The sequence below is a fragment of the Ictalurus punctatus genome, chromosome 15 (genome assembly GCF_001660625.3).
Source record: "Ictalurus punctatus breed USDA103 chromosome 15, Coco_2.0, whole genome shotgun sequence".
Lineage (NCBI taxonomy): Eukaryota > Metazoa > Chordata > Actinopteri > Siluriformes > Ictaluridae > Ictalurus > Ictalurus punctatus.
Genome location: NC_030430.2, coordinates 2792740 through 2806141, shown reverse-complemented (window position 1 = coordinate 2806141; position 13402 = coordinate 2792740). Strand labels below are relative to the sequence as shown.

The 13402-nt window shown below is 39.4% G+C and overlaps 1 protein-coding gene across 1 annotated transcript in view; it reads right to left on the bottom strand.

Annotated features, from left to right (window-relative positions):
* erbb3b (erb-b2 receptor tyrosine kinase 3b) overlaps positions 1-13402 on the bottom strand; it is a 37337-nt gene that overhangs the window by 8943 nt on the left and 14992 nt on the right. Inside the window, exons 5-18 of the mRNA XM_053686259.1 lie at positions 12697-12822; positions 12540-12602; positions 11738-11856; positions 10967-11108; positions 9645-9758; positions 9291-9414; positions 8525-8598; positions 7948-8038; positions 5819-6033; positions 5571-5703; positions 5369-5462; positions 898-1055; positions 467-520; positions 197-338 (exon numbers count right to left, since the gene is read on the bottom strand). Of these exons, the coding sequence (XP_053542234.1) occupies positions 197-338; positions 467-520; positions 898-1055; positions 5369-5462; positions 5571-5703; positions 5819-6033; positions 7948-8038; positions 8525-8598; positions 9291-9414; positions 9645-9758; positions 10967-11108; positions 11738-11856; positions 12540-12602; positions 12697-12822 (1649 nt within the window). The remainder of the gene's footprint in view (positions 1-196; positions 339-466; positions 521-897; positions 1056-5368; positions 5463-5570; positions 5704-5818; positions 6034-7947; positions 8039-8524; positions 8599-9290; positions 9415-9644; positions 9759-10966; positions 11109-11737; positions 11857-12539; positions 12603-12696; positions 12823-13402) is intronic.

The window sequence follows — 13402 nt, the reverse complement described above, 5'->3', positions numbered from 1 at the left end:
ACTGTCCAACCAGTACTGTGTGGTTCGATATTTATAATGTTCTGTGCATTTATGTATTTTGCACTTGTCATTGTACTGTGCTCATACGGTTTATGTAATCTTGTGTACAATGTCCCTGTCATGTCTGATATTTTACTTCATATTTATTAGGAATGAAGCTGTTTGTCAGAGATCTCCTCATGTTGTGTGTCGTCACCTCGCCGCTCGCCAGGTATCTCCTGAGTGCTCTCTTGCGGCGGATGGCCAGGCCACGGCGGTACAGCAGCGCCATCACCACGACTGCCAAACACACGATGAGACCAGCCAACACTCCGCTTACTATAGCTGCAATGTGAGGACTGGGAAAAGGCACGTCAGCCGGTCAGACGCGAAGGACTCAAGAGTGCAAAGCGAAAGCAAAGAGAATGAAGTCATGATGGAAAGATACTATGCATGAAGTTTGCCACCAGTAGAGGGAGCCACTGACCTGTCCGCTGTTAGACGAGCATCCATGCAATCTCTCAAAGATGGACCAGTACATCTTGGAAAAAAAAATCAGATGGGTCGGTGCATCAGAAAACTCATATTCTTTTCATATTCACACAGTTTCAAGAGATTAACACACACAATGCTCAATTAAACAGCTGGAGAAGCTAAAAAAAGTTCAAATAACTGAATAAATCTTGGACATAGACGGACCTTTGAACAAATTAATGACTCTAAAACACACAATCTACGTGGTCCACAGTAATAATGTTTTCCGACAGCCACCTCGGTCTCCTATTGAACCCCCGTGGTCTGAATTGAAAGGAGGGACCGATAATTTTGAAGCAATTTCACAATGTGTAGGAATATAACCGCTGATATTCTACGATTTGTCCATGGTGTAGCTGCATTATGGATGTACTGTGAGCTTACCCGCTTGTGCAGTTCAGGTGACAAGGCTGGCAGTGTCCTGTACTATCTGGGTACTTAAAGATAGTCTGTCCCCTCTCTCCAGTCACTCCATAAGGGCAGGAGGACACACAATGAGGACCATCCATTAGGTTAGCACATGCTTCACACTTATCTGCTCCCTTACAGCCACACACGTAAAGAGATGGAGAGATAGAGAGAGAGAGTGGGGGGAAAATATGATTATTTCACGGAAGATTTATGGCAGCTCAATCTGTCGGCACCTGTACAAGTGTAAACAACTAAAACTGGAATTCGTAATCCTATTGGCGTGTTAGTGATGCGTTATTACACAATAAGCAGGATGAAGCCAAGAGGCAGCAAAGCCAGTTTGGCAGGTCTTTAGGGCTTGCTGAAGACATCACACAGAGCGTGGGTGGACTATTAAAATTATATTGTTAGAATTTTTCCTATTAATTATCTCATCATGACATTTACATACACATTTACATTTCATCCTTTGGCTGCCTTTTTTCAAACCAACTTCAAAATGAGGTAGAATACAATACAAATACAAATACGAGTGCCACAAAGCTCATCCGCCATCTAACCAGAAACATTAGAGGAAGTCCCCGAATCATTAATTAAATAATGATGAACACATTTTTCACAAAATATTCTCTCTCTTCAATACAGTGCGAGTTGTACATGCGACCGTGAGCAACGAGCGAAACAGGTACTAGCACGACAGAACGACAACACAACAGAACCGACATACACAAGCGCAATCAGAGGGAGAGTGTTTCAGGGTGTTTCTGTGTTGACATTAAAGTGCTCATCTAAACAGTGGAAAATCCACAGGCTTTGGTGTGTACAGAATCTGGACTGTGGCCGCCACATCAAAGGCAAAAATAACGGAGGTCATATTTCATCATGTACAAAAGGGGACAAAAAGTAAATACACTCCGGTATGTATTAAACACTGAGCTGCTTAATCTCGCCAATGTCGCCTTCTGAGTCAGTCAGGAAAATGTATGATTTGGTTAAGGGGACAGAGTAATGAATTTGGCAAATGATGCGTGTGGAGTGGTTAAAGGGAAAATAGACCCAAGGTGAATAAACAATGCTGCAGGTCAAAATGCATTGAGAGAGAGAGAGAGAGAGAGAGAGAGAGAGAGAGAGAGAGAGAGGGAGATGTTGACCTTGATGTGTTGAACTAAATAAGGTGTGAATCTGTTTAATCTAAAAGTCTGAAATTGTTTAATCTAAATGTTTACCACACGTGTTTTCGAATGATCAATTCTGATTGGTCACTTTCTACAACCTCACGGCTCGGACAGTAGCGCAGGCTACAGGGTTTATATTAACGCGACTGTTCTAATACTTTATCATTTCTATCGTAGTAGAACAACGTCCATCATAGTAACAACTTAAACAGGGCCCTGTATGTATGGATGCTCCATATAAACAGATTAAAAGGAAAACTGTTGGCATGGAACATGTCTGGAAGCAGTCTCCGGAGTTGGTACTTTATAACCTTCTAACCTTTATTCAAGGTAAAGCGTGTAAAGCCGTTCCTTTAGGTTTTCTGGTACGGGAGAGTCTTTTTGTTATTTTGTTTTTTTGTTAACTTCAAGATGGGGTAAAATAAATAAATAAATAAATAAATAATCGAGGCTGGTGATCAACTTGTAGAAAGTCCTTAACATTAAACTGGCTGTGGTACAGTATAAGAGGAATAAAACATGCATGCTTGGTTGTGTTTTATTCCTTACATACTGCAGCAGAATAATCTTATTTAAAAAGGCAAGGCACGTGTTTAAAGTACGGTACGAAATGATTAGGCAGTCAAAGTTTTTGAAAGGTATTATTATGTCTGATATACACTACCGGTCAAAGATTTGTGGACACTCGATTGAAATGTTTCTCATGATCTTAAAAAGCTTTTGATCTGAAGGTGTTTGATGAAATGTTTGAAATCGGTGTTGCAGACAAAAATATAATAATTGTACCAACGTATTCAGTTCTTTCATTAGAAAACGAACATTTTATCTACCAAAAAAAATATTATTCATTTCCGGAAATTCTATGCAAAAAGGGCGTCTACTCTGAAGATGCTAAAATATAAAATTACTTTGATTTATTTTGGATTTTGTTATCACAACATAATTCCCATAGTTCCATTTGTGTTCTTCCAGAGTTTTGATGACTTTGTTATTATTCTAAAATGTGGAAAAGCTTTTAAATGGTAGGGTAATTATATATAATGCCAGTTCAGGGATACCGGAGGTGGTAGACGCAGTTACAGAGAACATCATCAATATTAACTTAGGTACTCATAGCTGTAGCGTCACTGTCAGTTTATACACTTTACAGTAACAGTACATGAATAATCATGCACTAATACCTGAATTAATACTTTATTAAATATGAACTAATGATGAGCTAAGGCGTGTTCTACTCACAAACTAATGAAGAGCTAACCTTTCACCATAATTCCCTTTTTCCTGTATAAACAGGGACAAAGTCGTCTCCACCTGCTGAAGAGACTGAGGTGTTTTGGTATGTGCAGGACCCTGCTTAAAACTTTCTATGACACTGTGGTAGCATCTGCTATCTTCTATGCAGTAGTTTCCTGGGGAGTCGGGAACACCGAGAGGGACAGGAAACGTCTCACAAAGAGGTTAAGAGGGCTAGCTCTGTCCCGGTCTGTCCTCTGGACAGCATAGATGTAGTGGAGGAGAGGAGGATGTTAGCTAAGCTGGCGTACATCATGAGCAATTCCTCTCACCCCCTGTATGAGACATTGGGGTCCCTGAGCAGCTCCTTCAGCAGCAGACTGCTGCACCCTCAGTGCAAGAAAGAGTGCTACTGCAGGTCCTTCATCCCTACAGCAGACTCTTTAATGCAATAACAACATAATGTAGCACTGCTAGCTGTTTACCTTCATCAACCCACACATTATTATACATATTTGTTGCTCAGCCCTCTATTGTTAACTGCTCAATAATCCATTTATCCACTTATGTATATAAACAAGTTGTTACTCATGAGTATATGTTCAAATTTGTATTCATCTGTACATACATTGAGGTCTCCATAGTGTACATATTACCATTATTATCATTTTCTTACTACTTTTACTCTTATTTTTCTATTCCTATTGTATATAATTTTTTAGATACTTTTATTTTTTTCTCTTTTCAATTCTATTCCTATTTAACGTGTATTCTTTCCTATCTGTTTTATTGTGTAATTAAGCTGCTGTAACGAGGGAATTTCCCCAGTGTGGGATCAATAAAGTTGATCTTATCTAATCTTACCTTATCTTAACTCTTTAACGTTCAAGTCTTATGAATTCATATGTGAATAAAGTACATGCTAGTACATGTTTGTTCAGTTAAAGTATCAATTAACACGTAGTGGTAAAGAAAACCAAACACGCTCTATAAGAAAGAATAGGAATTAAATGTGCATCATTTCAAATTGTTTATATCATTTGCCTCACGCAGCTGCGTACACAAACATCAACGGAGGGCGCTGGATTACGTTCATAATTTGCACCGATCCTCCTTATCGAACGTAGAACGACGCACTAATAATAAACACCGATAATATCATCTCAACTCGTTTTGCGTCATTTTCCATCCGTTTCTCTTCAAATCCCATTTTAGTGCTAGTACGTACTCTGGGAGGATAGGGCCCGGGCCACTGCTCCTTTACCCACAAGGGTGAAATGAATACAGAAACGTTTATTCATTTAGCAGACCTTATTATCTATTAACATTTAAAACCAGTCTTCTAATAGATTAATTTCCGGTGCTTTAGTCTTAGATGGCGCTGTGTTTATGTTGACTGCTTTACTTCACAGTCTTTAGAGCAGGTTTGATTTAGTTTACCAAAAGGTGTTAATTAATACGTTAACTGACAAACACGTACTAAAGGTGGCTGGTATTCACGCGTGCGTTCATAAGACTCACATCGCAGTTAAGTTCAGCTCGTTATTAGTTCATGATTAGCTTTAACTCATCATTAGTTATATTTAATTAAGTATTAATTCAGGTATTAATGCATTCATGTACTGTTATTGTCAGCCTATGCTCTGGAGACATGTCTTTTTTTTTTTGCACAAGAAAAACGGGCTATAGCGTCCTCTGGGTTGATATCGAGATGTTTATACCGTGTTAATACCTTTCTTTAAACGGCAGTCTGGGTTTGGATGTGGTATTGTAGTGTTGATATAATTCTAATATAACCTTGGTGTATCTCAAATCCTGTCTGCGTCTACATAAAACCTGAATGGGAAAGGGAAGTGGTAGTTCAGTGGTTAAGACATTGGACTTCTGATCAGAAGTTCAAATCGCAGCATCGCCAAGCTGCCACTGCCCTTGAGCCCTTAACCCTTAACTGAGCAAAATGAGATAATTGTAAGTCTCTCTGGATAAGGTCTGCCAAATGGTGTAAATGTAAATACGATTGCCCCATTCCTCCATACCTCTCCTCTGCAGGTCTCTCTCCCCTCCTGTGGTAGGCACTCAGGATGACAGGCAAGGCACTCTCCAGTTGGACCTGAGAACTCCCGTGGTTCCCTACAAACACATATACAGTAAATAAGACAATTTGTATACAAAAACGCAGAATGTTCTGTTATAGATCGGAATTGTTATAAACATATATACATTCACACACGCACTGACCCAGAGAAGATGTTACACTGTGCTACACAGGTATGACGACGACTGTGATTCCTGCAGGAAAGACACTGCTCAGGTCCGGGGCCCCAACAGCCTAAGTTCGAACACAGTGGATCACATACATGACCCTCAGCCTCTGTAAGCACACACACACACACACACACACACAGAGGCAGAAAGAAGTGCTGAGTACATCGCATGAATCCGTGAAAGTATAATATGGCCGCGCAGAAGGAATATGGACATTTTACCACACAGTCTCGCCGGCTTGTTGAACTTGATGTCGTTTAATTTGAGTCTGCGCTTAGGCTGGGTGCCAGTGAAGATCTGCTGCCACTTCACGGTATGCTGGTAACATAGGTTCGTGTTATTGCTGATATACACGCTGCCCTCGCTGATCTCCCGCAGAGAGCGCAGACCCAGAGACGTCAGAGAGTCCAACTTCATCACCATCAGAGAGAACGGTCTAACGGAGAAAGACAGATGCAGAGGTGGATCAGAAAACAAAGAGAAAAAAAACCCTGCTTGTAAAGAGATGGAGCTGGTGGAGCAAAAATCATGAGGAAATGAGGGAGAGGAGATACAAACTGATTTTAGCGGTAGCTACAGACTGTATACATGGAGGCTTAAACAGTATAAACATGTTTACATGCACTCCTGGATTGAAATAATGAAATAATGCCAAGCCAGTCTGAATGATAATCTGAGCAGTGGATATTCTCTTGAAGAACAATAATGACCATGCAAAACTTTAAGTAAGATGACCTTTACACAAACTTTGTATATATTTACAACAGTATTGCTGACACAATGGTAAAATTTTTACATTTATAATTGATATAATATGATACGAAATGAAGTTCTGACAACGACAAGCTTTCCTGAATTGCACTCGGAATTAGGGGGCGTGGCCATCTGGAAGCTGGTTACGAGTTGATTGTAGCTGCAATTGCTTTATTACCCATTTACAAGGTCAGAACCGTTTATTAGCTGTAACGAAGGTCATCGTAACATTTAAATACAATTCTACAAACTACACCTGTATGTGCTCTGTGGTGAATAGCACGCACGTATAGTGAAGTGGCCCTGATTAACAACACATTTTGGCATCTTCTTAATTGCTTTTTAAATGCGAGGGCTTTATCTTGTTTGGCAGGATGGACCAAGGGAAGCTAAGACGCGTCAAAGGAAGGTGTTTTGTTTCCCTGCGCCGAAATCAGACAGCAAGTTATTATGGCATTCGTTTAGGATACACAATAGATGAAAAGGAAACACATATTATGAAATACAACGCACTTTATTTTTGTCGCTCTTAAAGCTGCAGACTCCAGTCTGTTTTCCGACAGACATTTAAATCATTCCAATTGAAAGCCAGCGCAATAGTTGGAATCTATCAGCAATTCCCAATACTAAACGACAGCTGGCAAGGACAACGACAAAAGTTTAATTGGACATTTCTAGCGTTAAGTCAGAGCTTTGTCGCCCAGTGTCTTGTTTCATAGTACCAAGACTTACTGGTTTTGACCCTCAACCGTTTTCCTGATTTATGATCATGGATTATCCGGTTTGACGCTGCCTACTTGTGCACTGACCTCCACTACAAACTAGGATTGCCCCTAATTATGATGATGAAAATATTTTGACAGCTGATTACAAACTTGTTTAGCATTATGTCCATTTCTCCAGCGCGTGTAACGATCCAACAACTCCATTTATATTTCATTACGGTAGAGCTCTTAAAGTACATTATTACCGGAAAAAGCCCAGGTTTCTTAAAAACCTGCTGGCGAGAAACGCAACCATAGATGCACATTCCTGAAAGCCTTCTGAAAGCTGCGAAATCTGTTCAAACCTACAAGTCTAAACGTCTTCCTGAGCATGCACCTTTATCTTTATCAGTCATATTTTGCAGCCCATCAAAGCCATTTGGCTCCATTTTCACACTGCTGTCATAATGTGACACCCAAAGAGGAAAATGACACCAGCGTGTGAAGGTGTGTGCATGGGAGATACAGAGAACGTGATAAAGAAAGAGGGAGATTTCTTATTAAGCCATGCAGTTTAGAGAGTTTAGGGCAGTTCGCTTGGTTTACATACCTCTTTGTGCTGTTGCGGGTACACAGTTAGGGGAAGCGGGTATGGTGGGGTGAGGTGGAGGGATGCACAACAACAACAACAAAAAAAACACAACAAATAACAAATAAAAACATAAAAAACAAATAAAGAGCAAAAGATGAGATGCATGCACAGACTGTGATACACTGCTAGCATAAAACGGATGTAATTTAATAGTATTAGCACGCAGCCAGACACACAGGTGGCAGTTAGATTCGAAAACTGCTGATGCTAGAAACACGCAAACACAAATTTACACACTTACACGTGAAGCGACCGTCCTCGTATCGTGGTAAGATTGGAGAAAAATGACAAATCCTTCAGCTCTGCAGGCCAATACTGAATGCTCAAAATTCCTACAGTACACACAATCATTAAAAAAAAGTATTATTATTATTATTTTAAACCGTATATAATATTATACATCCTATCGCAATGCAATCAAATCTGAAAGTACTGGAATTCTTTACTTTAATTATTCATCTAAATAAATAAAAGTTGGGGTAGAGCTTCAAATTCTTCACACAAGTCAAAAGAGAAAAGTCTAAACAATTTTACTTACAATATAAAAGTAAAAATACAGGAAACGTTCATAAAAAAAACGTCAAATCAGACACTGATTTCAGTTATATACACTGCACTATATATATATATATATATATATATATATATATATATATATATATATATATATATATATATATATGTGTGTGTGTGTGTGTGTGTGTGTGTGTGTGATATATATATATATATATATATATATATATATATATATATATATATATATATATAGAGAGAGAGAGAGAGAGAGAGAGAGAGAGAGAGAGAGAGAGTGTTATTACCTGTTATTTCTCTTACAGTGCTGAAGACTCTGAGTTTCTCTGGGTCTAGAGGAGGTATATTATTATAATCATCCCTGTAAAAGATGTACAGCTGTGTGACCATTAATAAGCACTATGAATAATTAACAGTTCTCTGCTTTATCAAGGATTTTATAACAGATTTTGTAACCCATCAGAAAAAAATCAGACGCATTTACACCATATATTATATACCACTCCCCTCCCACCTTCTACAAAGCTGTACGATGGAAACCACCAATTCTTCACATGCTCACCCACGTCCTCTAGTAAACCAGCCGCATACTAGAACTAGACTGGCTCTTATATTTAACGATGCAATACCACTCGCCTGTAACGTTTTCAGTAGTAACTCAGATTTCAGCTTCGTCGGTTTCGTAAAAGAATGCAGCAGCGCTACCGTAGTGCCAACTTTCACACTCAGATGAATTCCTTACCGAAGGATCGACTAAAGTTTAGGATTACTTTCAACTATTTGGAAGATTAGAAGTTTTCTGTCTGGCAATTAAATTAAGCCATAAGGTCATAAATAAGGTTTAAAAAAAATAAAAAATAAAAATGAATCGAATACGATGTAAACATAAACACTATTTCGGTGTAAATCATCTCACATATATGCAGTGCCATGTATCTATGTGCATATGTTTATGGCCTTATATAAAATCTTATAATTCAAAAGGTCTTATAATATAAAAATGAATAAAAATAATAAACATGAAGAAAAGTATAGACAGGCAGATAGGCTCACCCGTTAATACCCAGGCCAAGAAAATGGAGGCTGCCCTGGATCTTGGTGCAGTTGATGAAACTGTCAATGTTGCTGGAGTCCACTGTCTGTCTGTTGCTCGTACTGGAATCTGTGCCCTCACACACTGCAGAGAGAGAGAGAGAGACAGCGAGCGAGAGGGAGAGAGAGAAAGGAAGGAAGTTCAATTAGACACTTTCTGTTCAACGTGAACAACTGTTCTAATATGAACGTGTTTATTATTGTTAATAAAATGCATCGCGTATATACAGTACGTGACATTTGCCTGCTGAAGAATACGTCTTAACAGTTGTGTTGTAAATTATATATTGTAACTGTGTATAACGTGCGTTTCACCTTTTGGGCAGAGTCCATTGCATGGCTCACAGTGCTTCGTACCATTCTTCTCTACTTCCATTTTATCAGGAGGGCAGGCACTTACACACGCACTGCCATCCACCACAAAGTGAACTGTGTGTATGAGAAATTGACAGAGAGACACAGAGAGAGAGAGAGAAACAGGGAGTGTGATCAAAATAAATTTCAATAAAATAAAAAACAAAACAAAACACAGATTTATAGAACAAATTTAAATCAAGCAAATTTTAAATCTGTACCTAATAAAGTCTGTATCTAATATCCATCCATCTGTCCATTTTCCATAACACTTATCGTACACAGTGTCGCAGGGAGTCTATCTCAGGGAACTCGGGGGACACCCTGGACAGGGTGCCAACCCAGACAACACACATTCACACACGACAGACTACGGAAATGCCAATCAGCCTACAGCGCATGTCTTTGGACTGCGGGAGGAAACCCGTAAAGAAACTCCACACACACTGGGCAGAGGCAGGATTCAAAAATCCAACCCCGGAGGTGCGACGCAGACATTCTACCCACCAAGCCACCGTGCCTTGTATCTAATGTAAAGATCATTATTGAAGGTCTTGACTTGAAGCACAGAAATGATCTCTCTCTAATATCTTCATTCTACTTGATCTTTATTTTGTTGTTTTTTCGACCTGAATTTGTCACTTTCGTCCATCAGCGCTGGGATGGTGGGCTGCAGTTGCCTCTCTGACTCACCGACATTGACCTAAAGTCATTCGCATGTTCATTACGCTTACCGTAGCAAATAAAACGGGTGATAACAATGGTATAACCAACATCGGAGAAAATGTCTCTGAAGACGTGTGCAATGGTGGCGGTGCTGCTCGTGTTCATCAAAATAAATAAATAAATAAATAATTAAAAATGGACCAATCACTAAGCCCTTTGTGCTTTAACGGGTAAATTCAAGTCAAATATTTATCGATTAAAATAAATAATTGAAACGTTACTGAAATACATTAATAATGTCGCATTTTAGTTTTATTTAGTTATTGCCCCATGCATTCAATGTTTAAATATTTAATTTAGTCTGATAAATTCCTCTATGTGCAAACAGCAGATTGGCACAATGCTGGACGGCTGTATGTATAAGAATAGGTCACGCACGACAAATGAAACAGCCCTAACAGATGCCACACTAGAGGTTCTGGGTAACGTTCTCCCTAAACGAGTGACTCATTCTATACTGCAAGAGTGTAATAGCAGACTAAAAAAATGCACGTTTCAGGGCACACAGTGAAAAAAAACGCTAGTTTTGGTGAAGTGACTTTAGTCTCTGTACTCACCGGGGCATGTGTGCAAACAGATTGAACCGTACTGGTACATGGCGTCGGGATTAGGTTCCAGCTGGAAGGTGTGCTTGTTGTAGATGTGCGACTGTGGACAGTGAGGCACACACGCTCCCTTATGACTCACATGCAGGCATGCCTGCAGCAAAGAATAGACAAGTAAGTTCAGGCCAGTCTGTATGGATAGTATTTTCGACATCTTTCATGTTTAGACTGCTTTCACACCTATTAATCCAAAAACCGATCGTTTCTTTCGTCTGCTATTTGATTTGCAGATAATTAAGCGGGCTCAAAACAAACGTTGGCTGAGGAGCGTATAGGTCTGAAAAATGCGGAAAATTCTTGAAAATAACAAATAAATAAGGCATAGAAATCATCACATTTCTACAATAATACAGCTCTGCCATTTGGCTTCCAAAATACCCTGCATGTTAGGTTCCCGCAGCTGAGTCGATCGCTTTCTCACGGCAATTGTACCGTGCTAGAGTTTGCACGTAGGTACACCGAGACCACTTGATCATGGCTCGACTGTCTTGGTTCGTACCAGAGTGCGATCGCTGTTGCACAAATGATCGTCCCTAAAACGGAGCGAATCAAACAAATTCGATGCTACAAACATGAAAACACGGTTAATTACCAATCTCTCTATCTGTCTTTAAATATAGGGTTTGCTCTTGTGCACAAACAGTGCCTATGTAGTGGCGCGTATTATAATTTTACGCTGTCTTTTGGAGAAATTCTGAGGAAGCAGTAAAAGGCAGCACTTACAAAGCAGTCGGTTTCCTTAGGCCCTGTACAGCCTCCTGCGCATTCAGTGTTGCAACAGTGCTGCGGGCTGGAGCCGAAACAGCGGCCATGACACTGCGGCGCGCACACCGTCTTAGTCACTGGCACACACAGAGAAGAAGAAGTTAAGAGGTTGCTGTATCATAGATCCATACCTCTTGACCTAGACCTGGACAGCTGATTACATTATTCAACAGGCATGCACAGCAAGAAAGCATATTTGACGAAATGCTAAGTTTGATAGCATTTCCTGCTTAAATGCTGTAACGAGATTGTTCATGCATAAGTGTCTACGTAGAAAATGTTCGACTTTGTTGCTTCAAAATTTACATGGTAAAAAGGTACTTATGGTAATTATGTGCACTGACACGCAAAGGATCCTTCGCTAAGCTATGTTAGCTAACTACATTAGCACGTTAGCTTAAACTTATTTCAGCTACGTAAACAACAGCTCGACTATACTGTAGCCAGATCTCATTTAAGAGTGCGTAAGAAACTGCACGTCATTGTATTATGGCAGATTTTGAATGTCAGTAAAGAAAGCAAAGTATTACGTAACAGATCACTTTTATTACTGTTTACTGCTCTTAATAGAGTTTTTTTTTTTTTTAATGTAGAACTGTTTAATTGAATTATTTTACAAAGTCATCATTGCCAAACAGCATTTCTTTCCAGAATGCTGGATGTCTTACAACAGGAAGTATGTCCCACTGTAGTAGTGGCTTTAGTAGTGTGAACTGTGAAATATTTATAGTTGGGTTGGTTTAACTGCCAATCTACTCACAGATCTGACACTGATCCTTAGTTGGACCCCAGCAGTAACCACCGCAGTCAGGATGACACGGCGCTGAGGACAAAAAGCACAAAGCCTCAATATGTATTGACGAACATTCAAACAGAAGAATAACAACCCTGGTGATGTCACTCTCAGACACACCCACCTTTTTGACCATTCTCACTGATCTGGATGAGAGCACTGCTGTTTCTCACTATGTCCTGCCAGTGGATCCAGGGAGCGTAGCTTAGGTGCTTGTTATTGACAATCTGCACTCCTCCAGCCAGGATCTCTGTAGCGCGCACACATACAGAGAGAAAGAGACAGCAATTGTTCTAGTCATCAGGAGTCTTGGAGGATTGAAAAAGTTGACTTATTTTGTTGTTGCTGTATTAAATCGTTGTACTAACACGTCTAAAACAGAATCTTAACTTAACGGTATGTTAAGACTAGAGCTGCAACTGACGATTATTTTCATAATCGATTGGTCGGATGATAAATTTTTCGATTAATCGGATGCGGTGAGGGCGGGCCAAACTTTCAGTACCACCCCCCCGTTTATTTAAAATAAAATCCACAAACTGAGTGTGACAAATATAAACTTCAGACTAAAACTTTACACAAATTTTTATCCAATTATATAAGAGCGAAAAGAACCCAATACACACACACACACACACACACACACACACACACACACACACACACCAGAATATATATTTTTTGTGCATCCATAAAAAAAAAAAGCATAAATACTTATATATAATATAAACGTATATATAACTTTATATTACATAATCGTATTTATGCATTACTTTTTGTATAAAAGGTAACGTTGACATAAACAGTCAACTGAAGAAAGTCACTGTCGC